Genomic DNA, 27,965 nt, shown 5'->3' on the forward strand with positions numbered 1-27,965 from the left:
CTCGCGCGCCCCGCCTCACCCGGTGCTGGTAGAGGCAGACGTTTCCGAAGCCGCCGGTGCCCAGCCGCTCCCGCATCTCCCAGGGCCCGCCCGCGCCCGGCCGCAGCCCCGGGGGCCGCTCCATGGGGCGGGAGGGCGAGCGGCCTCGGGTTCCACCGCTGTTCCAAGGCCGGTTCCGGGCCGCGGAGGCTCGCGCGTCTCTCTTCTCGCGATATCGACGCGTCACTTCCGGTAACTGCCACAGGGAAAGCCCCGCCCACGTTTCCCCCGGGAGCCGCCGCTAACCAGCGGGAGTGAAGGTGGGGAGGGCGCTTTGCAGCCGGTGAGTACCCCGGACATTTGCCTAGCGGAGAGAACCCACATTTCTTTTTCCAGCCTCCAAACGTGTAAGCTCTCTCCAGGCCAGTCTGTCCGTCTGGGTCTGCTAACCTCACATCGTCTCCGCCCGTCTGCCCATCACCTTCACAGCTCTGCCGTCTATTCGGCAACCAGTCACCCGCTGAGCTGGCACTGGCCAAGGCCGTCAGTGATTTAAATATTGCGGAATCTGAAAACTAGAAAGAATCCTGCGCCAACGGGCCCACTGATGCATTAGCCTTCATGGTTCACCTTTTTTAAAATTAAATGATTAATCATCTTCCATAGACTAGTCAGGCTCAGCTCTTCTGCGGGACTTCTCTACTGTCCCAGGATATCCCCTGTAAACCCCAACGATTCAAGGATGTGATGCGGTTCCAGAGTAAAGAATGTTGCTTCTGACTTAGGGAGCTTTTCCCCAAACGCCTCACAGAGCTTGCTGTCAAGTTAGGGGTTTGCCAGTGCCCTAGTTTCTCACAGTAGGGATTGTGTCACGCGTGATCCAGGGTGCAGAAGCAAGCTTCGGGAATACTGTTGGTGCAAGAGGAAGTGCTTCCAGTGGCGGATTGTTTTAGCATGAGGGAACCAGCTCCCCATTTTTGCTTTGAGTGGGTCATACACTCCCATAATTGGGGCAGCTCCTTAATCACTTCAGGTATGACAATCAGCATGGAATCAAATTCTCTGAAGAAATCGGTTGCGTTGAGCCTCCTTTGAGATCATGTACTCTTGGACTGTCATTTGCACAGCTCGGCCTATGAACTCGGTACTTGAAATTCCTACCAACACTTTGTGACACACGGTTGTGCCACCACAGATGTAAGATGTTTAAAGGTGGGTACATTGTTGGCACCACAGTGTTTTGAAAGCACCGAATCTGCATCTGGTAGAGCAAATGTGTCTCTTGTCACCAAAATCCTTGAATAGTGCAATCAGATTGCTGAGCATTGCATGATACAAAGCAAGTCGTGTTATAGTTCATCAGTAACGTGTATGGTATTGGAAATTCTGGTTTCCCATGTGCTTGGTAGCCATGGAGCTGGAGTATCAGACTTGGAGGTGATTGCAAATGGCACTTCTAATACATACCTTAGAGCTGGGCAGTCTGCACTGATGACTGATGTAGATTGTACTAATAATATGAGGCCTTCGTTTGCTAGGTGGACAGCATATCTAGCACTGGAGTGTCCGATCTCCACAGGTGTGGCTGAAATCTAATTATCACTTGGAAGAGCCAGGGAGACATGCTGAGGACCTGAGGATTCTGATGATTGGGCTGACCCTGATCTTTGCAGGAACCTGGTTTCCTATAGCTCACTCTTTGCACATCCCCATTCACATGGATATTGCATAGGTTTGTGTGTTTTTTTAACTCCTGGGCTGATTGATGGGCTCCATAAATACAAGTTTGCCCATCTGTTTTTTCGTGCATAAAATGGAGGTAATAGTACCTACCTCACAGATATTTTGAGGATTAAATGAAATAGTGTCTAGGCCACAAGCGCCCAATATATAGGAGCAATTCCTTTTCTTTTAGCTTTCAAGATATGGCATTCTCCTGTAAAGTTTGTTTCTGCTCCTTCTCCGTATACTTGTTGGGTCACTACTTCCAAGGTAGTCATCTTCAGCTTAGGACTGTATTCACTGTATCTTATTTTCATCCATTCTCATAATTTCACTTGTGGCCAATACCCTGATGAGCCCCAAAGCCCTATAACCAATCTAGATCTCCATGAGTTTATAACTATCCAACAGCAGACCAAAACTTAACATATGTAAAGCAGAACTCTTCTTAAATCTGTTCCTTATCTTCCTAATTAGACTATAAATTCTGGGACAACAGAGACCATGTTAGGACATGGCTATACTCCTAGAGCTTAGAAAAATGCCTGGCACATAGGAGTTAAGTATTTGCTGAAAGACTGAATAAGCTTTTTTATATCAGTAACATGAATGCTATAAGAAAAATGGCAAAGGCCCTTTTGGGTCGCTTCTCCATCCTAAAATGCTCAAGGAGAAGCCACCTGTGAGATCCTGGGATAACAGCTGGGCCTAAAGCCCTGATCCCTCCTAGTAGACACACACCCTACTTCATTTCAATGGTTATAGATAACATAAAGATAAGGCACCTCCCAAGCATAGAAAAGTATCTGGATTTTATTTGATAATTTCAGTGTTTTTGAAAATATTGATAAACAAAAGCTGTACTTGGAGTTGGATGACAAACATGCTTTTTAACATAAAATTTTCATCCTCAAATGACTTTTTCTGAAAAATATTCCATCTTAGGCCTCTTGCTGCAGACAAGTTCCATGGGAATGCACCAAAAAGAGGCAGGGAAACAGTCCCCATGGGAGACTAGTTTCTTTAAAACACAGGCTGCTACTACTTCCTGTGAAGTTCATAAAGTGCCTGTCCCTTTGCTTAGTCATCCAGAGTGAAGTCAAAGGGCTCAAAGTCTTTGCGGAAGCGGCGAGCCAGGGTCTCCTCCTCTTCCTTGCTGATCTGACACTGCCTCCAGTCAGACTTGTCAGGGATATTAAGGATGGCTTCACTTGCCAGGACCTCCCTGCAGAAAGAGCACAAAGAAGTCATAATAGAATCAATTTAACGCTCCCACCTTCCTCTCCTGCCGGAGAGCTTTCCTCAGCATCACCCAAAGAAGGCATGCAAATTCCTGACTTTACTCGTACCATTTTCTCTTGTCCTGAGTGCCATCTCTGCCATTCTATCAAAATCATACCCATTTTAAGTGACCAGCTCAGGTCCTACCTCATTCTTAAACCCTCAAATCCCATTTACTTCTCTGAACAACTTGGTACTACATTTATCGGTACTTAGAGAAACAACATGGCACAGGAGAATTAGGGCAGACCCTGGTGCCATAAATATCAGAGACAATTCCGTTCCTAGTTCTGCCACTTGCTGTCTATGACTTGAACAAATGATTTCATCCCTGAATCTAGATGCTCACACCTATGAAATGCAAACTAAGGGTTTTGTGAGGTACAGAGATAACCCAATCAAAGCACCAAACTAGCTGTGATTATTACACCCTGTCTTAAACTCTAGTTTTGTCATCTGAATTAGACCATGAGTTTGCTAAGGGCATGGTGCAGAGTCAAGCACCTAGTACCATAACCCACTCTGACTTTATGCCTCCTTTTAGAGGACTCAAGCCTACATAGGCACAATAGCACAGGCTCCATAAAACAAACAAAAAACCCACAACAACTTACCTTAGTTCTTAGAATTAAAAAATAACTACTTACAGACACATATACAAGCTAGCTTTTAATTGCCACTGCTTTATATATATTATTTGTTTTGCTATATTAGAATAACTTTATTTGTGCATTTATATGGTTTATTTTTCACTTTAGAGCTATAATAAATAGAAGAGCTGAAAACAAATCACATGAATCTTCTAAAAGTCAAAGGACCTGAGCATAATTTCTACCTGCCTACGCAAACCTTGAACCTACTTCTCTTCATCTGTAAAATGACTATAGAACCAGCTTTATTGTATAACTAGTAGCCCAGTGCACGAATTCATGCACACTGAAAGGAAATTAATTAGAAGAAATATTTTAATATTGCTATTCGTCCTTTCTCTATAATAGAAGTGTCAACCAAATTCACGATCGACAATGACAGATGGAAACACACGTGTGCAATTGGCGCTGGTGAGAGCTTTATATGTATCGCACATGTGCAAGTCAACTTAGCCTTTTTATATATATATAGAATAAACTTAATTAGACCTGCTTTCTGATTTAGCTAAAGTTCCAATGGTTCTCAACCTTCTGGCCCTTTAACCCTTTGCAGTCCGATGTTCTTTTTGGAATTCAAACAGTCTGGTCCAAATTAATTGACAGGATTGAATGTTGAACTTTTTTTTTTTATTTAATATATTTTATTGATTTTTTACAGAGAGGAAGGGAGAGGGATAGAGAGTTAGAAACATCGATGAGAGAGAAACATCGATCAGCTGCCTCCTACACACCCCCCACTGGGGATGTGCTCGCAACCAAGGTACATGCCCTTGACCGGAATCGAACCTGGGACCCTTGAATCCCCAAGCCGACGCTCTATCCGCTGAGCCAAACCAGTTAGGGCGAATGTTGAACTTTTTAATGTCCTTATTGCTCGACGTTGGACCTGCTCCTAGCGCCTGGTCTGTCGAGTCAGCCTCAAGGTTGGACCGAAAAGGGTTAAATACAGTTCCTCATGTTGTGACCCAACCATAAAATTATTTTTGCTGCTACTTCATAACTGTAATGTTGCTACTGTTATGAATCATAATGTAAATATCTGATATGCAGGATGGTCTTAGGCGACCCCTGTGAAAGGGTCGTTCAACCGCCAAAGGGGTCGCGACCCACAGGTTGAGAACCGCTGAACTTTTTCCAGCCCAGTGAAGCACTCCAACTTCTAGTTCAGGAATTGTCAGCAACACAGCAGTAAACATCAACACGAACCAGATTATTATTGTAGATCACGCAGGGAGGACAAAGGGTAAAATATTTAACTGCAGCAGTGTTTGACTATATTCTACTCAGTGAGAAAACCTGAAGTCATTTTCAAGGTCCATCATATCTACTCTTCAGTTGGGTCAAGTTTCTAAGCTTTCTAAATCTCCATTTTCCAGCTAATGAAAAGAAAATAGGATTCCACCGAGTCTCCTATCTGCTTACTCCAGGACTTCTGTGAGGATCAAATGATATGAGACAAGGGAAAATGCTTCACAGACATTTGGTTAAAGTGTAAAATGTTTCCACCTGGCTATAAAGCAAGTAGTGTTCCTGGGCTGAATAAACTGCAAGGAGGCTAGTTGCTAGGGATTTACAGGGTCTTTCCATTAGGTAGGAAGTCTATTGAGTACTGCTCTAAAGCCTCATTTTCCATAGTGGTAAACTGAGACGCCACTACCTACCTTACAGAATTGGGAAGATTAAATGAGACAATGCATGTAAAGTTCTTGGCACAATGCCTTTTGCAGAGCATATATTCAATTAATGGAGGCATTTATTCCCTCAGGCTAGAATTTTGACATTCCAAAGTTTATCCTCTAAATCTCTCTCTCAGTCTCAGCCTCAACCCTTTCATGAAGCCTTTCACTGATTAGACATGAGCTCACTGTCTGAATTTCTGAAATACATTGTTTCTAAAAACTTCATTAAGGTACTTTTCACATTACTGTCATATATGTAAATATCTGACTTGCCCTAAGACTATTACTTTCTTAGGGCAAGAATTCTTTCTTATTTGGATTTTTATTTAACTGTCCATGCAGCCCACTACTTTGTTCAGAGTAGGACTAGTGAAAATACATTTAAAATAAGTAAACTATACAAACCTTCCAAACTGCAAAGGAAAATTCTTTTTAATTCTGTGGAAAAGCTTCTCTCCTGTGTCAAGTTCAACATAAAAATATGCTGCTCCTGGCTGTGCAATCTAAAGTAAACAGAGTTGCATGAGGACATACAATAGTGCTTTAAAAATCAAAAACCTGGTTCATCTCTTCAAAGTTTTAATTTGGCCAAGAATTCAGTCTAGCAGCACAAAGGATGTAAGCAGCTATATAGATCCCAAGCCACTCAGTGGAACTCGAGTTTAAAAAGCCAGACTGGCAGATATTGCAAGACCCTCCCAGTGGCACCCATCTTTCTAAGTTCCTGCCTTAGGAAGTTTCTCATTTCTTATTTTTTTCCAGGAAAACACTGAGGCATTGCTGTAATGCCATCTTTGTCTCCAGTCTAATCAATACTTCAAGCTCTTGTTCCAAACTGTCACCTGTCTTTAACATTTTTGGAATGCCTGATGGTACCTCAGGCTCAGTGTGTCAGAAACCAGGTTTTTACCTCTCCCTGAACATCACCTTGCCCTCCTGTTTTACCTGCTTGATGTCAGAGTGCTCTGGGATTTCCAACAGCTCTATCTGCTGCTCCTGTGCCTGGGTAATGAAGGCGTCTTTAATGTCATCAGTAGCGCAGCGGCTGAGTGGCACAGGAATGACCTGGGGGTGGGGGTGGGGGTGGGGGTGGATAGGAAAAAGTTTTCATATAGGTCCCAGAGAGGTCATGCCTCCTGCAGTTCCTGAGAAATAGCAAATCCATCACAGGGGTGGAGAAACACCCCTCAGCAGAGATTTTCCTCAGGCCAGACAGGTCCATGTCAGCCTGTCTGTAAGGACTTAAACTTATGAGATAGCCTGCCATGTGGGAGCCAATTTCTGATGTGGGAAAGGCTAGAGAGAGATCTCTTTGTCATCAAGCCTTTCCTAGCTCCTATAGAATATATGTGGCAGAGTCAGGCCCATCTGAAAACTTAACAAATGTGCCAGAAAGAAAACCACCACAACTACAAAGAAATTAGCCATAACAATCTCCAAATGACTTAGCTGCTAGCCCCACAGGCTCTGAGACTGCTTCCTACCTCTGAAGTCACTCACATTGGGCTTCACATAAAATACCTAATTTCTTTCAAACTCTACCTACCAAGGCCCAGATTTTTCTTGGAACCTTCCTCCACTACCCATTCCTTTTCTAAACAAGGTACTTACTGTCTGTGCAGTTCACTTACACTGACCGTGCACTTCCCTGTGAACTCTCTGGAGTTATCACCAGAGACTCTTTTAACCTTTTAAATGAACATTACCTAAGTATTAATATGAAAATTCATGTTAAAATTTTAAATATAAAACATTTAGTTTTACATTGGAATCAAATATTAAAATATTAATCACAGTAATTATTAAAATTAACATTATTTAAATTTTATCAGTATCTAGGCCCCCAAATGGTCCTTCCAAGTTCTTGGGCAGAGACCACCTACCTGTAGCTGGAGGTGATGGCTCTTATAATTTCTCTCAAATAGAATACATCGTTTCCCTCGACTCTTAAAGAACTTCCTCAGTGTGGCCTTATACTTCTCCACCTCTTCCACCACCTCTGCCGAAAGCTCCACCACTGACTGGTAGTGTCCAATAGGCAGGATAAGGACATGATCATCAGATAAGCCTCCTTTGGCCAGAGCAAGGTAGCACTGAAGATAAAGCACACAGAAGCGAGAAATCAATACTGCATGTATGTTCTTCAGGGAGAAAGCCTATACAGTACAAAGAGTGAGCCTGGGGGTGTGTGGGAAAAGAGCTCACAAGGCTACTAACAGAAATTCTCCAACTTTAAAAAGTCTGATTTTAGAGATTACAACAATGTTCCCAAGTACCTGCTGAAGAATGAGATTCGATGCAACAAATGTCTATGCAAGTATCAAATGAATTGGTAGCAAATGAGCAGCACACAAACAGATTTTTGTCTTCAAACACACCAGAGCCATAAAGGACCAGAACAAACAGTTGGTTTTCCTTTCTAGGCTCCAAACTTAAAAAACAATTTTTTAGTTACTATTACCTTCAGCCACAGGAAGAGCCCACCCACTTCTGCTTTCAAAATGACCACTCTCCCCACAGAAACACCCATCCCACCGCAAATACACACCCAGGCTCACAAAAAGAGTTCAGGTGACATGATTAGCATCCAATGTCCTACAGCCTTAAGCTGCTGACTAACCTCTATAAATGAAAGCAAACATAAGACCTAATGGGTTGGAGGAAGAATAAAAAACTTGAAAGTCAAGTGTATCCAAAAAAGTAGAAAACTATTGTCCCAACAATGGATGCTGGCAGCTAAAAAGCAACTAAAAATATATCTGTCAAAACCAAAACATATAAGACCTCTGTACACTCATTCTTTGAAAGGAAAACAACACTGAGTAGAGAAAAGCCAATGCATACCAATGCAGGCAAATGAAGGCACCAGAGCTTTAGAAAGAACAATCCAAAGTATACTTGTACTGTGGCGGGTTCAAAGTTAAGGCTGAAGGTAGGAGTTATTTATTTTTCATTTACACTGAGAAAGTCCAGTAGAATGACAATATAGGTAGTGGAAACAAACTAAAGTATGATCATCCTTGATCTACTTGGCAGAGAATTGAGTACATCTACAGTTAATTTTCCAGATGACTAAAGTTCATCAAAATCTCATAAGCACTAATGCATTTTCTTAATTTTTACAATAACTATTCTTGGTTGTTTCTTTTTAAAGCTTACTCCAGAAGCCTGAATCTTCTAGAGTTTTCTTTATATCAAAGGGTCACTGTCATAAATAGCAGTTTTTATATTGTGATGTGCATTGAGGCTATGGGAGCTTTCTAGTTTACACTAACTACCAACCCCCAATGCAATACCTTACAGTTCTTGTGAATAGTTTCACACTTGTCCAATCTCCTTCCTCCTTTTCAAACTCTCGCCTTCTAATCTGTTCTACACTGAATTATCTCTAAATGTATCTCAAATGTATAAATAAGACCTAAGTGAATGCTTCCCCCATAGTAAAATGTACGGACTTTAAGGAGTTATTTTGGACTTTTAGCAGCTTCCCCTCCTTTTACCAATTCGTGGTCATGGGCCATTAGCATAGGTGTATGTATGTTCCTTGAGGAAGGCCTGGCAAAGACAGCGAAAGCCAGAGGGAAAAAGTAATGAAAGGAGATTATTGCAAACCCTTTGCCAGACACCAAAGGTCACCTGAGGTTCCCAAGAGGTTTCCAACCAGACCAAGGCCAGTACAACTAAGTGTAGACTGATTACTAGGTAGGTGCTAAAATCCTCGTGGCCTCAGACAATGCTTTTTGCCCCTTTACCTTCAGGCCCAGATGAGAAACAAACAGGTTTCCTTGATGATCGCCTAGGTTCACGCCCTGGGCAGTAGAATGGTGACTGGGAAGGGAAGGCCATTTCTTCCTGAGGCCCAGAGCAGCACTGGGTTAACATTACAAATCTCTTTTCCCTGCATGCATTTTGAGCCCATTGAAGCCTCCAAAATAGAAAGGCAGTGTCAAGCCTGCCTTACCACTCAGTGTGTGAGGGAGAGAAGAATGGCATAAACTAATCCAGAGAGGAAGGGCATTCTTGTGAAAAGCGAGAGCTTTTCAAGTTTGCTCTTCTTCTCACTGACGGGTTCATCCACAGGCTCCGTGGTCCAATGGTGTCACAGGCCTGGACCCCATCAGTGCTCCCCCTAGAGAAAGGAGCATTTTTTATGCTAATAATAAAGACATAAAAATTAAATGTAAAAGACTGGGACTATTCAGTCTGAAACAACAAAGGCAGGAAAGGGATGTGACTTAAAGTGTAAGATGAAATTGAGATTCTAGTCCGTCAGTCTGTAGGAGGCCACAACAAAGGGCCCTCAGATTATCAGGATAAGTTGAGGAAAAGATCACATTCAGAAACCAAAATTAGAATAAATCAATGAAAAACAGATGAAAGTATCTGTCTGCAGGAGCACCACACATTAAGAAATGGTTTGTAGCCGAAACCGGTTTGGCTCAGTGGATAGAGCGTCGGCCTGCGGACTGAAAGGTCCCAGGTTCGATTCCGATCAAGGGCATGTACCTGGGTTGCGGGCACATCCCCAGTAGGAGATGTGCAGGAAGCAGCTGATCGATGTTTCTCTCTCATCGATGTTTCTAACTCTCTATCTCTCTCCCTTCCTTTCTGTAAAAAATCAATAAAATATATTTTAAAAAGAAAAGAAAAGAAAGAAATGGTTTGTAAATATTTCTTTCAGGAGCCTCAGGAAACAGCCAGTTCTAATCATGCCTGACAAGGGTGTAACTATAACCCTGAAAATAAGCTTTTTTCATTCAAAGCAGATGAAAGGGATAATGGTCTATATGGTTCCCAGTGAAATGAGGGTCAAAGACTAGTATTATTCAATACCTAATTGAGCCTTGCCCAAGGAAAAGTAGGGAAATGCGAAATAGGATGAGACACACATACTTCATTAGCGTTTTCCACAGCCTAAGTAAAATCATCTTTAAGATGATAGTCTGATTTGGTACTCACCAAGCAACCTTATAATTATTACTAAGGATACCCATGCCAGGAATGTGGATATGGGGATTCTTGTCATTAGGAAGCTATCTCCTCCACTACTATACAACACTGAGAATTTAATGCTTTTTAGTAGTATGGAATAAAAATAGAGTTTGAAAAGTATATAGGAGATCCATTCCTATTTATCAGCGAGGGAGGAAAGTGGGGAGCGATCTTGTTCAACTGGCACTATAAAACCGCAAGAGAACTGCTATAATAAAAAAGACAGACAATAACAAATGTTGGCAAGGATGTGAGAAAACAGGAACCCTTATATATTGCTGGTGGGAATCTAAGATGGTACAGTCATTTTGGAAAATAGTTTGGCAGTTTCTTAAAAGGTTAAATATAAATTCCATTCCTGGGTGTCTCTCCAAAAGAAACGAACACAAATGTCCGCACATGCCTGCACATGTTCACAGCAGCATTATTCCTGACAGCCACAGAGTGCAAACAACCCAAATGTCAGTCTGTTAACGAATATATAGAACAAACGTAGTACATAGCCATACAATAGGGTACTATTTGAAAAGAAATACCGATCAATGCTACAACATGGATGAGCCTCAAGAATATTACTCTAAGAAGCCAGACACAAAGATCACATATTCTATGATTCCGTTTGCATGAACTATCCAGAAAAGGTACACCCATGGAAACAGAGAGTAGACTAGTGTTTGGGATGAGGGTGGAAAAGGGGATTAACTGTACTGAAAATGGGCATGTGGGATCTTACTGGAGCGATGGACATGTTCTAAAACTGTATTATGTGATGGCTGTACAACTTGGTAAGCTTACTAAAAAATGTTGAATTGTACACTTACAGTGGGTGGATTTTACAGTATGCTTATGGACTCAATAAAGTGATACAAAACAAACAGATGGCTCCTTCTCTGTAAAAGATCCACGAAAGTAACTTACATGTGTGCCGATGTTGACCACCAAATGCTTCTCCACTTCAGGGCTGGCGAGACAAAACCAGCAGGGTCCTAGAGGCTGAGCTTTATGTGGAAGAAAGCCGAATGTTACTGTGGTCCAAACACTCCAGCATTTAACCACCCTTGTCTGATCTTTATATCCTGCAAAGACTGGTGTTCAGCACTGCCACAATGGGCTGGGCCTGTTGTGCTCCCACTAGGACCACTACCTCATCACCACTATCGATGAAACTAAACCTCTATTAGAAAAATTCTGAATTTGTAACCATTCCACAGGTAGGTAATCCACAACTGATAACCACATATTGACTAAAGAAGCATGTGACTGGCAACAGGCTGCAATGAAAGAACACGGAACTGGGTGTCAGGAACCCCAATTTTAGCCCCAGCTTTGCCACTGGCTAGCCACATGACCCTGAGCACTAAGCTTTCCCAGGGTCAGCTTCTTCATCTTTGAAACGAGAGGGTGGATAAAAAGAATCTCACCTGGCCGGTATGGCTCAGTGGTTGAGCACTGACCCATGAACCAAGAGTTCACAGGTTCAATTCCCAGTCAGGGCACATGCCTGCTGGGAGCATGCAGGAAGGGGCCAATCATGTCTCTCATCAACGTTTCTATCTTTCTATCCCTCTCCCTTCCTCCCTCTAAAGCAGTGGTTCTCAACCTGTCGGTCGCAACCCCTTTCGCGGTCGAACGACCCTTTCACAGGGGTCGCCTTAGACCATCCTGCATATCAGATATTTACATTACAATTCATAACAGTAGCAACATTACAGTTATGAAGTAGCAACGAAAATAACTTTATGGTTGGGTCACAACATGAGGAACTGTATTTAAAGGGCCAGAAGGTTGAGAAACACTGCCCTAAAATCAATAAAAACATACTTTAAAAAATTTTTAAAGCAATAAAAAAAGGATCTCAATGAAATAGCCTTAAAGTCTCTTTTATCATTTTGATTATCCTATTATTTTATGAACCTACATTAGTTTTTATAGGCTCTTTAGCTCACGTTTTACAGACATGAGTGAAAGGAGCTGTTTCCATAGTTCTCATAGGAACAGTCTCAGACAGCCTCAGAGTCAGGCCATTTTTGCATTTTTTCATTTTTATTATTGGTCTAATGACTCATTATACAATTTCCTTTGCCAGAAGAGGCTCTCTTAGTAATGCTGCTTCCCAAACAAGACCCAAAATAACAATTACTGCTCACAAAGGAGACCTCTGGAACTGAGGTACTTACGAGGTTTGCGAGGCTGCTTTGGGTGAGGAGACTTGCTTTCTCTGCCTGTAGATGAACGCTTCCTCCCCTGTCTTTCATTTAAATCAAAGAAAAACTGACAGGCTGACTCTTCCTGGAATGGCCAAAGGTAGAAAAGTATATGTTATTTAACCTCTAGACAAGTGCCAACCATTTACATACAAAGGAACATTCCTGCCATGTAATGTCTATCTTTTCTCCCAGCCCTTTCTGCCTATTCTAGAAAAGTGTCTGGACTCAGTCATATTTCTCAGCATTTATCCCCGCTGCCACCAAATCCATCGCTTTGGAAAGGCAAGTTAAAATCCAAGTTATAGAGCAATTCTTGCCTAAAACAACAATATGGACTCATCCAAATTCCTTTCCCTTTCTCTCTCAATGCAGTCCTGCACTCCCCAGGTCAAAGAACTCTAATTGAGATTTAATTAAAAAGATAAGAAGGTTGCTCATAAAGAAAAAAATGTCTGAGAAAGCATACTAATTTTCCTCTCATTTGACATTCCTTGCTGTAGTGAAGGGAAATTAATTTCAGGAGAGCTGGCTATTTAGGAATTTCTTCAGAGTGAATCTTATTTACCTACTAGCACTTATAAAATCACGAATTACATTGCTATCAAGCAGTGTTTGGATCCTTGCCTGAAAAGTTAAGAATAATCAACTAGATTAAAAAGAAAAGTTAAGCTATGAAAAGTTAAGCTCAAACTACAATTAAAACAACAACACCGAGCTTACTTAAAAGCTAAAGCTTTCCAACAGGAAATGAGAATTTCAAGTCTAAGGACTAAACTTATCTTATAAATTAAACTGTAACACAAGTGAGGGAAATCCTGCCCAGGAAATGCCACCTCTCAATCAGAACATACCTCAGGGGCAGGAACTTGCTTTCCGATGGGTGCTTCCTTCCCGCATTTCCTGTAAGGGTTTTCAGTGACATCTGGAGGCTGTTTTACCAGTTCTGCTGCATCCATCAGTTTCATGGGAACGATGCTGAATGCATAAAGATACTTTGAGGAAAAACAACACAATAACATTAAGGGAAATACTGTTTATCCAACTGTAGTCAATCTCTTTTATTGTGAAGATTTCACAGAGGCTTCTGAAACTAAGTAAAATTCGAAAAGCAGCAATTGATCCATCTGTGGTTCAGAGAATACTTAGTAAATCAAATGCCAATTCAGGGGTCTCTGCAGGGGCTAACCAAGGGCTGACAAGTAATGAGCAACAAGTCAAAGTCCCCGCCCTTACACAAAACACCCATCACTACAAAGCCCAGAAGGCTTTGCTCCATAAACTTCGAAGACATATTGCTTCGTCTCTAGGACCTGTATCTTTGTGTACTTCGTCAACAGAACCAGGGCACTGCCATTCTTTTTTCTAATGAAAACTAAATTGGACAACTTAGTGTTCGCTCTGACATTACACAAATTCTGCTGTACATGCTGATACATTTTCTTAGTAGCAAAAAGGTAAATATTCATATGGATACCTAGAATTTCAGACTAATTGCTCAGTTATTGAGAACTTTAGATGAGATATGAATAGATGCCTAACCTCACAACTGATCACAGAAATCTAACTAATTAACAATGATACCCCATCTTCATCTATCAGAATGGCAGAAGCTAATAAAAATTTGGCACTACCCAGTGAGAATGTGGACAGGAAACAAAGTCATACACTGCTGGTGGGGGTGTAAATGGGAACAAAATTTTGAGATGAATTTAATAATGCCTCCCAAATTTAAAAAATGTGCATATTTTTTGACTGAAGTATGAGTTGCTTAGGGCTGAGGCTAACACATCCCTGAGAGTAAAGCAATAGACTGAAAATACTATGAGTGATACTCGTGCTTTATAAGGCAGCAAAAAATTTTAGCTATCTAAACTTGGTAAGAATGCACTGGGCTTAAAAGCTTAAGATATTATGGAAAAGACAAAATATATATTCGCTTATCTTTTGCATGTACACTGCGTATGGCATAGTATAGTTACTGAGGTACTGGGACACTGCGATTGGTTAGGAGGGAGGAGAGAAGACATGAATGCTAAACAGGGAAAGAGAAACATTTATCAGGCAGACAATGATTATTAACTACCCATAAATACTAAAATCTTTACCTTTTTCTTTTCTGGATTTCCAACATTTGCCAGTGCTATGAACCTGGTGGCATGCTGTGCATTTTCCTGTAGAACAATGTGGTTTCTATAATATATTAGAGAGATGACAGGTTACCAAAAAACTTAAAATATGTAGACTCCATGGAGCCATGAAAAGAGTCCTAAGTTCATCACCACCAATAACATAACCTCACATGTTACCTGTCCATCTAATAGGATAATCACCCCCACCTCCCAGGGCTGTTGTTGGGGAAGAATAACATCACAAATCTAAAAAGCATAAAACTCCAACTTTTGGTTTTAAAAGAGTTGTCAAATTAGAAAAATGTTGATAATTGATAAAGCTAGGTGATGGGTACAGGAGGGTTCATTAAACTATTCTCTCTAGTGTAATAAAAAGCTATAATAATGAAAATCAAAAGGAAATGAGTTTTAAGTGGAAAAAAACATGCTTCAAATAGTAATATATAGGATCATTTAATTTTCCTAGAAAAAATATAAAAACACATGAATGTTTATTTTTCATAGGAAAAAATATGGGAATTGCATATACCAAAATTTTTTTTAGCTTTTCTATGTTTATAAGCATTTGCACTGAGCAATTTACTATTTTTAATTTTTTAAAAAGTTATGGCATTATACATATTTTTTATTTTTTAGTGAGTTAGTTGACCACTAATACAGATGCCAATCCTTAGAGTTCTTTACTTTCCTCATGCCTCAGAAATTTTCTGAATCTGTCAAAAAATGTAATTTTATTTTAAAAATCTAGTATAGCAGCCCTAGCTGGTTTGGCTCAGTGGACAGAGCGTTCGCCTGCGGACTGAAGGGTCCCAGGTTCGATTCTGGTCAAGAGCACATGCCCAGGTTGCAGGCTCAGTCCCCAGTAGGGGGCGTGCAGGAGGCAGCCGATCAATGATTCTCTCTCATCATTGATGTTTCTATCTCTCTCTCCCTCTCCCTTCCTCTCTGAAATCAATAAAAATATATCTTTTTAAAAAATCTAGTATACCATTTATCTATATAAAACCCCAATATGCAAATCGACCTAATGGCAGAACGACCAGTCACTATGGTGTGCATTGACCACCGGGGGCAAACGCTCAGCCCAGGAGCTGCCCCCAGCCCGCAGGCCCCAACTGGCAGTGGCGGCAGGGGGCAGGGCCGGCGCTGCCTGCCCGGCCAGCCAAGGCAGGTGCAAGCAGGGCCCCCCAATTGCCCCGCCAGTTGCCCCACAGGTCAGCCCTGATTGCTGGCCAGGCCTAGGGACCCTACCCATGCACGAATTTCGTGCACCGGGCCTCTAGTTTTATATAAATAAATCCATAAATACATTTCATATTCACATTATTGAAAGAAATGTACCAAAATATAGTCTGTATGCTACTTTTTTTTTAATAAATCCATTCATAATTGATAAATGGGAATGATGTCAGATTAAGGTGAAAGTCATGCTATTTCATATACAACTTTCTCCAACTATTTTAAATGATTATAACAAGTTTACTCATAATTAAGTGGAAGCTTTAAAAATACATGAAGACATTAAGAAATATCCTGAGAAATGTATTTTTTTCGTGGAAGTAGTGCAGTGAGCTCAAGAACTGCTAATACTTTCCACTATTAAGCTATCTAGGTGTAGTTCGCAAAATAATGGCCCCCAAAGACGTCAATGTCCTAATCCCATAACCTGTGAATGTTAGCTTACACAGCAAAGGGCAATGAAGATGACAGATAGATTTAATAACTTGCTAATCAACTGGCCTTAACATAGGAAGATGATTGTGGATAAGCTGGGTAGACTCAACATAACCATAAAGGTCCTTAACAGAAGAGGGAAGCAATATAGAGTCAGAGAGAAGTGGCTACTGAACCAGGTAAGAGTAGTAAGGATTCAACCAGAGTTGCTGGCTTTAAGATGGATCAAAGGGGCCATGAGCCAAGGAGTATAGGTAGGTGGCCCCTAGAAGCTGAAAAAGGCAAGGAAACAGACTGCCCACTAAGGCCTCTAGAAACGAATACAACTTGGTCAACACTTGATTTTAGCCCAAAGAGACCTGTGTCAAACTTCTGACCTACAGAACTGTATGATAGTAATTTGTATTGTTTTAAGCTATAAAGTTTGTGGTAATTTGGTATAGTAGCAATAGAAAACTAACACCACAGGCAAACTGCAAGTACACATAAAAAAGTTGGGAAGATGTTTCCCTCATTACTTTAAAATAAAAATGATTGATGCAGCCAAGCCAGCATGGCTCGGTGGTTGAGTGTCAACCTAGGAACCGGGAGGTCACATGTCCGATTCCTGGTCAGGGCACATGCCTGAGATGAGAGCTCAGTCCCCAGTAGAGGGAGTGCAGGAGGCAGCCAATCAGTGATTCTCTTTCATCACTGATGTTTCTCTCTCCCTTTCCCCTCCTCTCTGAAATCAATAAAAATATATTAAAAAATAAAAAATGATTGATGCAGAATGCTACCCCCTAATGGTGTTTTTAATCATAATAGCTCTTCAAAGGAGGAAACATAAGACTCACAATACAGGGATGCAAAGCATGGACTGACATGATTCTAGGTGCAAATGTTAGTGGAGATTTAGCTATACTAGTATTTGTATTATGATAATTATATGGGTTTTTGTTACAGCTCTGGTTTAAAAAATTACAGTTTTATTAAGATTTAATTCAAATACTATATTTTAATAATTTTTAGTATATTCAGAGAGCTATGTAACTATCACCACAATCTGGGGAAATGGCAGGTTATTTTCTTCTTTTCACTCAGCTCTATTTTTTGAACTTTCAACAACATATATATTACTTTTGTGTAAAAAATTATTTTAATAAATTATTCTAGGGATTACCCATGCCTTATACAGTGAAGATGATTCAGAGTTAACTTTACTTAGCTCTACCACTTATAAATCAATGGGCTTATTTTCTCTGCAATACATCCTTAAAAAATTCCACCTTTAAACTCAAACTAAAAGCATAAATAAATTGAAGCAAGTTCTTGATTCTCAAATTGAAATACTTCTAAAGTAATTATACTAAGATTAAGATTATACGAAGAGTACGGTTTGACCTCATCGAAATAGGAATTACTGTTACATCAAGCTATGATGATTACACAGCATTGTTACTTCAGACCCTCAGACCTTTAAAGGGCTCTATAAAGTGCAATCCCTTATTAGGAAACAAACTCAGAAAAGTTGAATACTTTTAGAGTTACTCATTCAGTGCCCGAGTAACTAAAAAACCCCAACATGTTATAAGGCTGAAATGAACATAAGAAGTTAACACAAAAGATCCAGTAAATTCTTCAAAAAGTCAAAAAGAATGAAATGCTACTCACCGATATGGAAGCCTCTCGTAATAGGTCTTTTCCAGAGCAGCAAAATGATATCTTGGTTTCAAGCCTGTGGCAAGATTGGAGACCAAAGCAGAGCCACATTTTTTGGTATCCACTTCTCCCTAGTAAATAGAAACTCAGTCATCTTAACAGACCCAAGAGTAACCAAGAAATGCGAAGAAATAACTTTGAAATTTGTATGTGGATACAAATGTGGGCAGTAGAATTTGCTTAGTAAATTCTATGCTATGGAAGTCAAAGAAATCTCAAACATAAAAATGGAACTGGGGCCGAAACCGGTTTGGCTCAGTGGATAGAGCGTCAGCCTGCGGAATGAAAGGTCCCGGGTTCGATTCCGGTCAGGGGCATGTACCTGGGTTGCGGGCACATCCCCGGTGGGGGATGTGCAGGAGGCAGCTGGTCGATGTTTCTCTCTCTCCCTTCCTCTCTGTGGAAAAATCAATAAAATATATTTTTAAAAAAAAATGGAACTGGGTTACTATGAATGCAGAAACAAACAACTGTTGGGAGCCAGAGGTTAAAAAGCAAGTTCTCCATGCTAATACCCAAAACAGGGTTATTAAACCTCTTAAAATATTTTTGGGGCCCTTCCCAATGTGGTTCAGTGGGTAGAGCATCAGCCCATGGACCGAACCGTCAGGGTTCAATTCCTGGTCAAGGGCACATATCTTGGTGGTAGGCTCGATCCCTGGCTTGGGTCAGGGTGTGTGGGTGGCAACCAATCAATGTTTCTTTCTCTCTCTCTAAAAGTCAATGGAAAAATATCCTAGAGAGAGGATTAAAAATAAGCAATCTTTCTTGGAAAGTAAGCTCTCTGTCTGAAGCCCACTATACTTCTATAATTTGCTTTGTTGTGCACCTATAGTTATGACAATGCAGGTAGTCAATGCACAAAATAGAACTAAAGCTAGCTTTCAGAGTCCCTAGAACCTACAGAATACTTGGGATGAAATATTCAAGGACTTCATCATATAAGCATGCAATCCTTTATTTTGCTTCAGTTAAGGAAGGTATAGTTTGTGGACAAGCACATCATGCCATTGTTATAAAGTCTGCCAAAAGTTAGGGTCGTTCCCAGAAAATCCCTACCTTCAATTAACAACAAATTATGTGATCTCTCATCCATAATGTAAAGATATTAGCTGGAAATCAATTACCAAAGTTAATTTTCCACTAAGTAAAGCAAGAACTCCTTTTTGTTTTATGTTTGCCTCCTTCAGGTTTCTACTGAGGGGCAGGGAATTGGCCTTGAGGTTAGTTGTGGTATCTTAGGGACTGGTGAACTATATTTTCTTCCCTATAAGTATCTTGTATGGTTATTTATAACCTTGAATCAAAATCGTTTTTAGCACCCCAAAAATGAAGGAGCCTCTTTCTTCTCCTTCCTTATAGAGCATCACACGTGTCTTTCTCCCTTCTATCATCAGCTTAATAGTCCTCTGGATCCTCCCTAGCTTCGCTGTATCTTCTCTATGCTGTAATCAGCACTGCCCCTTGAGTTCCAGGTGAAGAATAACCCTGGGTTTGTGGAAGGGGGCGAGAGCATTGTCCTTTTGTCTTTCAGCATCCTTCCTGACAATGCCTGGTATCTTGTTGGCCTTTTTGGTCATAGACACATTGTGCTAAAGCAGCAGAGAGTGCTCTACAAGAGCCTTTTCCGGATCATTTCCCTTCACTGAAGCTCAGCTGATGATTTCTGTCCTCACACACAACCTTCTAGGTCTTCCTTAGGCTGATTTCCACCAATATAATATTTCCCGGTAGCTGTCATTCACCAGCCTGATGTACACACTCTTTTAGATGGCTTCCAAAAATGCTATGGTGAGCTCCAGTGCATCCCAACATTAAAGCTTTCACATAAAATAAAATAACATTTTTAAAAAGCTTTCACTTGAGAGAAGTACCAAGTTTTCAACATATCTTTTCCTAACTTTAGGTCTTTAGATCACAACCTTTGATCCCATAATGAGTCCATCTAAAAAAATATTTTGATAGCCAAAAAGCTATAACCTGGAATGGAAAGGAAGAAAATACAACTGCTGAGCTGCCACTTGTTGTAAATCTTTTCACTGAAAATTAGTGAACCCTCAAAACATATTAAGAGGAAGCTTGAAAGAGGGCACCTGAAACAGAGAATATAATTTAAAGAACCATTCATTTATAATTAAGATTTCGGCAACCTCAACTGTGAATCAAACTTTCATAAGATTGACTTTTGCTTTGGTCAATTAATATAGCTTTAAGTATCCTGAAAAAATTAAGAGTTATATTAAGAGTTAAAACACTTAATATAAAGAGCAGAAAAAGCCCAAATTAAGCCATTTGCTTTTAGAAATTCCAACTGAACAAGCATTACTCACAGAAGAATTCCCAAAGTTCCCCACATACTTGGGCCATGGGGATGTGAGCAGGATATCAACACCCTTAAACTGAGGGGTCGAACACAGCATTGTTCTCAGGGAAGAGACATCCTTGGGACTAAAACTGTAACCTGGGACTGGCTCATGCAAGGACTCGGTCCCACTGAGGTACACAATCTGCAGCCCCGACGTTCCAGTGAAGACACCTTTCCGCCCTGGGTTCAAAGAAAAATGGACAAGTTTTAGTCAAAACTGCAAAACGATATGTCATATGGGGATAAATCTCTCCCCACGCCACGATTCTGCTACCCCCCTGCCTTCCATGTCTACTGAAAAGCCCTAGAGCCCCTCTGGCTGCTGGGTCTCAGTGTCGGACGGCTACAAGGTGCTCCAGTTCAGTAAGAGCAGCTGCTGGAGCCCACCGGTCGGTCTGTTTACCCAGGTGCTAATGAAAAGAGGTGGGAAGCAAAAGGCTTCCTGCCTCCTAGAGGAGATTCTGCATAGATTAAAAGAAAGCCAGACACCTGGACATAATGACAGGTGATGAAAAGAAAAAGATATCTGCAGTTCTGAGGAAGGTATAGTCTAGAACAGATGTACTCTTCATGCAGGCAGCAGCTGCCAATTGAAGGAAAACGTTTCAAAAGAGCAGCTATTTGGGAAAAATTGGCAACTCTTCTGAATTTATTCCTTGGTTGTGCCTTCAAGACCTTGCTCCATCAGTTTTCAACTTCCTTTCATCTACTAAGTCTCTTCTTCTCAACTGGCTCTTTCCATTCAGGAAATAGAATATTACACATACTAATGAATATACATACTAAGAAAGGCACACACTAATTAATAAACACACATACTAACGGATAAAGAAACCTTTTCCTCTTCATTTTCACATTTTTCAAAAGAGTAGTCCGTCCTAAGTGCTTTACCTCTTAATTAGCTGCTTAACCGACTGCAATCTAGTTTCCTTCCCCCACCATTCTCTTAAAGGTCACTAATCACCAATCGTCTCTACTCCTGAAACTATTCTCTCTTCACTTACTCTATGAAAGATACTATCTTTACCTCTCCCAACACACCTGTAATTACTTTCACCTCTGTCTGCCTGCCTTCTAAGTGAAGGTGTATGACCACAAGAAACTATCATCTGCCTGCTTCCCTTCTCATATTTCTTTTTTTAAAAAATATACTTTATTGATTTTTTACAGAGAGGAAGGGAGAGGGATAGAGAGTTAGAAACATCAATGAGAGAGAAACATCGATCAGCTGCCGCCTGCACATTCCCCATTGGAGATGTGCCCGCAACCAAGGTACATGCCCTTGACTGGAATCGAACCTGGGACCTTTCAGTCCGCAGGCCGACGCTCTATCCACTGAGCCAAACCGGTTACGGCCCCTTCTCATATTTCTTAACAATTTGATCCTCTTCTCAGCTTTATTTCTCATCTTTGTGGGACCAGCTCCCCAAAACCTATACTCTCCAACACTGACCTCATTTATAAACTCTAGAAGGATCACGTCCCTCTATAAGTTGGATGTTCTGCCAGCACTTCAAGCTCAGTATCACATGTTCACTATTAAGTTCATTGTTTGCTCCTCCTACTGGATCTCAAAAATGCTCTTTCACAGAAATAACCTAAATACCTCAGCTGCTCTTTCCACTCTTGGCACTAACTTCATATGGTAAAATGGCTGTCATAAATATCTACAGCAGTGGTCTTAATCCAAATCTAATAACTACAGTGAGAACTGCCATAAGTCAGGCCCAAAGTAAGAGCTACAACAAAAGGATCTCAAAATGTATTTCTCACAATGGTGGTTAAAAACAACAAATAAAAATCTGTCCCTCAGTTTTTTGCCTAAAAGAAACTCTTATGATTGAAACAAGATGAGCTTGCTTACAAGACGGTCATAGTCAGATGTAGGGAATCAAATAAAGGCCAAATGGATTATGGTGGGGGGAGAAGGGCATTTACAACAAAGAAAATGTAGAAGAGAAATGAGAGACCAAGAAAGAGGAAATGTGTGAAGAGCAGTGGAGCTATTTTAGAGGGAAAAAATGAGCTGAATGATCCAAGAGGCTTTGGACTGAAAACAAGTGAAGAGAAAACAAAATAGCCCGACACTGAAAAGCCACTAAATGAGATGCAGGGGGGTGGGAGGAAACAACTTTAAGGTGAAACTAAGGAGTGGACCTGGAACCAGAAAAAGGACAAAGGAAGTGAAAAACCCAAGGATCGGCACTAGAAGCTTCAGTTTCAAAAAGCTCAGTGAGACCTAGAGCTATAGCTAGTAAGGAATCTATGAAGTAAGCTGTATGTTATATGGTGAGACCACATACATGGATTATTTTAAACATAATTTATACTTTACTCTCTCTATACAGTCAAGTAATTTATTCCTCTGTTTGGCTGAAAGAGTACGTATTTGGCTGTGGGAACACAGATTTGAGGGAGGTGGAACAGACCACAAAGGTCTGAACTAGATAATACCCTTACCTCTCCCAACATTCCTGTAATTACTATAGTCTTAGTCTTAAGGGTATAGACACAGACTTGGGGAAAGAACCGCCCTGACCCCCATTCTGTCAGGCAGTAATAGCAGAAGTATCTAGCCACAAATTTCCTAGGAGATTTTATTATGTTCACTACAAACAAAAAATATCAACTTACCCAGATAAGTAATGTTCTCAGCTAATTCACAGCCATCAGCATCTTGGAAATATTTTACTGTTTCCTGGTTATTGGCACCTAGCACATATGTCTGAATAGGAGCTAGTGAGAGAAACAGACATGGCACCGCAGTTACCAGATCTGCTTTGGAACTTGAGCAATGCTTCCACATAGGAAAAATCATCATAGCAAAAGTAAAGAGTCTGCAATCCTACATGTGGAATATGATCACCAGTTAGCATATCCTACGCCCAACCCTGAGGCCTGATTATTAAATGGTATCACAGGATGATGAAGTGAAATCTTAAAGAGGATGGTCAATGTATAATTGGGAAAAAATAGTCCCTAAAAAGCTTAAAAAGCACACATACTGATACTGGAAAAAGGAAAGAACACATATGATTTCATTTATTCAATTCTGGCCTACTTGAAAAAGAATGATTTTTCTGGAACTAATTCCAACCAAATTCAAAATGTGAATCAGCTCAATGCAGAGCTCAAAGGGAAATTCTTAAATAACTAACATTTGTGAAAACAACCCAAAAGAGACTGTGTAGTCTTAAAACTTTGTTAGAAATCATTTGATAAATAAAAAGAATTTCTATACCTTTTTTGATGCCAGTTTTATACTCCTCCCATTCAGCATCTGGAGTGGAGCCAAAGAAATTTCCTACACACAACAGCAGCTAAAATGAGTTTTTTAAACAGATATATGAGTTTTTTTATATCAAATGGTACATAATTGATAGTAACATTACTCAGCTAATTATCCTAAGTAATGGTCTCAAACCAGGTTTTTTTCCTTAATCAACTTGCAGAATTTCAATACATAATTGTTTAGTAACAGTTGTATAAATTACTACATTTTGTCTTACTGACTGTCAAATTCAAGTTGGGAATGGAGAAGAGGGGGTCCAGGGAAAGATGGAGAAATCAACCTTGAACAATCCTCTGTGAAAAATAAAACTTTAAATATTAGATACCTTGAGAAATACAGGGCATAAAAAACACATGTGCTGCCTGTTGTCTTTACTCAGCCTTTAACCCAATCAGCAGATAATCCCCAAACCTAGAATACTCTCCTGTACTCTAGGAGTTTACAGTCTAGTTGGCAACCACACATAACATTTAAGGCTCTTTGGTGTGTGAACCACTTGCTCATGTTATCTGACTTAATCTACACCATATACTCATGAAATACATCTGTGCTTCCCAACCCAGTGGTCAGAATTACTTAGGTGCAGGGGAGGAATGTATAGGGGAGGTAAATGGAGATGGATAGAGACCTCACTTGGGGTAGTGAACACACAATACAGTGTACAGATGATGTGTTGTGGAATTGTATACCTGAAACCTGTATAATTCTGTTAATAAATTCAATAAAAAGGAAAAAAGAATGATTTAAGGATGTTCTGCTAGTCTGTTTTCACATGTGTGTACATTAACAAAGAGATTGAAATTTTGAAAGTATAAAAAGGTAGACAGGTCTCCTTCCCCCACTGCTCTGCAGCTACTAAGTTCCTATGCTCACAAAAGGTACCCAATCTAACAACAACAAAAAAGGAGCATGTGTTAAATCAAGAAATGAAAAAGGAGCCCAAACTTTATTTTTGTATGTTGACAGTAAAATTAAATCAGAAAAAGGAAGCATCTTACGTCAAAGTTTCCACTTTTCTTCTGAATTGCTCGGACTCTATTGAATAAAACATCAAACTTTCCTTCAACATCTCCACAAGCCAAGCTGCAAACGAGATAAACATAAGGCAATTCAGGAAACATGAACAGGCCTGCCGGGTCTCCCTGGATCACGCAGACATGTGATCAAGTCTTCCTGAGGCTACCTGACAGGTTCAGCGCATGTGAACTATTACTGACCAGGGGCAACTTCACCCCTCTCACCAACACCTTCAACTCACCCTACCTAACGTTTACCTTATCTTTTCCTCCAAAACTGAACCAACTTCTCCTCACTTCCCAAATATTGTGGATCGGTCATTCACCAACCTGGTCACTAAGAATCAAAAATCTCCCCTCCAATCCCCAAGTGGCATCAATCCCTTTTTCAAAACATCTTGCACATCCATCCTGTCCTTTTTATTTCCATTGTCATTATCTTAGTCCAGAGCTTCAATCATCCATTCAATAAATACATACCGAACACCTATAATATGCTAAATGCAATATACCAAGTCCTATGCTAAGAACGTATTAGGAGTACAAAGAGGGGTAAGACAGTTCAAACCTCAGAGTTTACAATCAGGGAAGGGACGATACTGTCGTAGTCATAAATTTATACAGGGTGGATCAAAAGTAGGCTTACAGTTGTCTGTATGAAAACTACAATAATTAATAAATAACAATACAAAAATAAACTGTGTTTCACGTACTCACAACTGTAAACCTACATTTGTCTCAACCTGTATAAAACGGGCTTCCACAGCCCTGGCTGGTGTGACTCGGTTGGAGCATCATCAAATACACCAAAAGGTAGCAGGTTCGATTCCCAGTCAGGGACATACCCAGGTTGGGGGTTCAATCCTGGGTAGTGATGTGTGCAGAAGGCAACCGATTGAGGTTTATCTCTCACATCGTTATTTCTATCTCTCTCTAAATATCTATAGAAATGTATCTTTGGGTGAGGAATAAAAAAAGGGGGGGGAGACTACAATAGGAGGTATGTGTAAAGTGCTATAGGGCAGGGAGGTAGAAAGTGGCAAGAGCATAAGGTTCATAAGGCAGACTGGCCCTAAGTTGTGAACTAACTTGTTCTATCATATCATTTCTGAATTTTTGTAATTCTGATTTACATGGTTTTCCCGCTTCTCATATTTTATGAATGTCTTAATGTATCTTGAAATATATTTCTTATTGTTTTGCCATTCTCTCTTTCTGGTGTGCTTTTACTGTCCACATCACCAAACATTTTCAAGCTGGGTAGAGACATAAGCATATCTGTTTTAGAAAGATCCTTTCAGTAACAGAGTGCAAGATGGTCTGGAGAAAACTATCAGTGTAAAGGGCAATATCAAATGAAGATGGGGAAGAGAGAAACAGATGGGAAATTTAGAATTCTGAGGGCCGAAACACAATTTGAAGTGGAGAAGTAGCATGGGAAATGGGGGAGAAGGAAGAATGGAGGACAGCTAGCTGCAAGGCTGAGCCACTGAGTCCTGTGATATGGATACAAAGTAGAGAACACGCTTACACTTCTTCTAATGCCTGATCTTCCTATCCATCCTACAAAAAGCCAACAATGTTCTTTCCTCAAAAACATGAAGAGAACTCCACTGCGTGCAGAGCCACAGCCTTCCACACGCCCCTCATCTCTTCCTAGAGACTTCTCCAAGTTTCCCTAACAGAAACCTTCCCGACTGTCAGTCTGATCACTCTCCCTCTGCCATTCCCTGGGGTCGTTAGATCTCCTAATAGTCCCACCCTAGCCATCCTGGGTCTGAATTTTTCTCATGCTTCAAATCCTGGCACATCTCTCAAGTCTTCCTGACCAGGTCAGGAACTCACTCTCAAAACTTCGGAAAACCCAAAGCAAGCTCTGCAATAACCTATAAAGCATTTTTACCTTCTGAGCAGCACAGCACCTCTTCTAGGGAGCCCTCTGGTCCCCATCAGTTACCAATTCTTGGTGCTCCCACAAGATCCCGCACTTCCTCTACCATAGAAGTCACATGGAATTAGTTATTTCTGGGACAGCCATGGTCCAGCTTGTACATCACAGGACACCTCAAAATTCACCGTCTCCTCGTGTGAGCCCTTTTCCAGCGTCTCCTAGCCCATTGAAGAAAGACAAAAATCTAGGACCCCAACAGTGCTGACTCCTTCTTACAACCGAAGCATCTCCAAACCCGGTGACTTCTCTCCTCAATAAGCCAGAATCCCTGCACTCTGCTCCCGCCTAATCCTAGCTGCGGCCCTCTATTCTGGCTCTCATTTGTTCTCCGCGTAGCAACTGGAATCACTCTCCAAAATGAAAATGTGAGCATGCCAAGCTGTTCTTAAACATTTCAATGACTTGCTTAGGATAAAGACAAAAATATGAAGGCTCAATCCTCACGTTAAGCCAAATACTCCTATTATACACCCTCGCGGAACTGTGAACCGTTTCCTCCTATATTGATCACCACCGTGGCTTCACATGTATCCGATTCTTTGGTTACTGTCTATCTGTTTCTCGTCACTACAAGTTCCGTCCAGGCGGCCACTCCATGTCCAGTGCAGTGCCCGGCACGCGGCGAACTGCCCCGTAAACGTGCGCCGAACGAGTGGGTGAATGGAATTCTCTCCTCGCGGCCCCGGCCGCCCGCCCCTCCAGCTCCCTCCCTCCGCGAGCCGGGGCGGAGGACCCACCCACCACCCGCCGCCGCCCGGGCCCTGCAGCCGCCGCACACCTAGGAAGTCTGGCTTAGTCAACGGAGCGCGGGAGAAAAGAGGGGCCAGTGAGGCGTCAGAGGCCGGAGGGGCCGAACCCGGAAAGGCCCGCGGGAGCTGGGCGCTTCCGCTTCTCTCGGGAGGATCGCCAGCCGTTCCCGCCGGGAGCCAAGCCGCCGGGGAAAGAGCCGCCCCGCCGGGGAAAGATGGGATCGGAGCTCCCCGCCCGCAGAGACGTGGCAGGAGCGCACCCGCCGCGGCCTCGCTCCCATCCCCGCCTCTGATCTCCCGTTCCCGTCGGGAGAACCCCCACCCCCACACCCCCTGCAGGCAGCCACGTGAGCGCACACGCACACCCAGAGGCTTCCGATCCGGGGCCACTCACAGGCGCAGCGGTTTCTGGGCCATCGGTGCCAAACCCCGGGTGGGCACCGCCAAAGCTCGGGACCCGCACCCCGCTCCTCCGGGCAGTGCGGTCGCAGCACAATAAGACGTCAGCGCATCCCCGCCAATGAGGGCTCTCCGACCTACGGGGAGCGGCGAGGGACAAGAAGCCTCTTGCAGGTGCA

General features: G+C 41.6%; 3 protein-coding genes and 1 non-coding gene across 21 annotated transcripts in view; 1 reads left to right on the forward strand and 3 right to left on the reverse strand.

Annotated features, from left to right (window-relative positions):
- Positions 1-476, reverse strand: part of CHUK (component of inhibitor of nuclear factor kappa B kinase complex) — a 33,459-nt gene extending 32,983 nt beyond the window's left edge. For 2 of the 11 annotated variants that reach the window (XR_009448235.1, XR_009448236.1), the window contains exon 1: positions 20-472. Coding sequence is in view for 8 of the 11 variants with exons in the window: in XM_059661048.1 (XP_059517031.1) it covers positions 20-124 (105 nt within the window). In the remaining 3 variants the exon portion in view is untranslated. Of the gene's footprint in view, positions 1-19 lie in introns of all 11 variants that reach the window. The other 9 variants (XM_059661046.1, XM_059661044.1, XM_059661051.1 and 6 more) reach the window with 7 other exon arrangements.
- The window catches only part of LOC132214241 (histone lysine acetyltransferase CREBBP-like), a 390,706-nt gene that overhangs the window by 211,241 nt on the left and 151,500 nt on the right, over positions 1-27,965 (forward strand). The window lies entirely within an intron of this gene.
- CWF19L1 (CWF19 like cell cycle control factor 1) lies at positions 2,497-27,931 on the reverse strand. 8 transcript variants are annotated; one of them, XM_059661054.1, is made up of 15 exons: positions 27,782-27,803; positions 24,670-24,754; positions 23,621-23,683; positions 23,014-23,115; positions 20,945-21,113; positions 20,345-20,559; positions 17,967-18,085; positions 14,616-14,700; positions 13,362-13,502; positions 12,481-12,592; positions 11,222-11,301; positions 7,195-7,404; positions 6,257-6,376; positions 5,717-5,814; positions 2,497-2,926 (listed from the first exon to the last, which is right to left on the reverse strand). In XM_059661054.1, exons 5-15 carry the CDS (start codon positions 20,949-20,951, stop codon positions 2,782-2,784), a joined length of 1,332 nt encoding a protein of 443 aa, XP_059517037.1. In that variant the 5' UTR covers positions 20,952-21,113; positions 23,014-23,115; positions 23,621-23,683; positions 24,670-24,754; positions 27,782-27,803; the 3' UTR covers positions 2,497-2,781. The 8 variants fall into 8 exon arrangements, with proteins under 8 accessions (XP_059517037.1, XP_059517038.1, XP_059517036.1 ...); XM_059661055.1 differs by lacking the exon at positions 27,782-27,803 and adding an exon at positions 27,751-27,769; XM_059661053.1 differs by lacking the exon at positions 27,782-27,803 and adding an exon at positions 27,415-27,664.
- LOC132215050 (small nucleolar RNA SNORA12) lies at positions 6,575-6,722 on the reverse strand. The gene has a single exon (XR_009448416.1). It is a non-coding gene; the product is annotated as a small nucleolar RNA SNORA12 (small nucleolar RNA).

This window comes from Myotis daubentonii, chromosome 13 (genome assembly GCF_963259705.1).
Source record: "Myotis daubentonii chromosome 13, mMyoDau2.1, whole genome shotgun sequence".
Lineage (NCBI taxonomy): Eukaryota > Metazoa > Chordata > Mammalia > Chiroptera > Vespertilionidae > Myotis > Myotis daubentonii.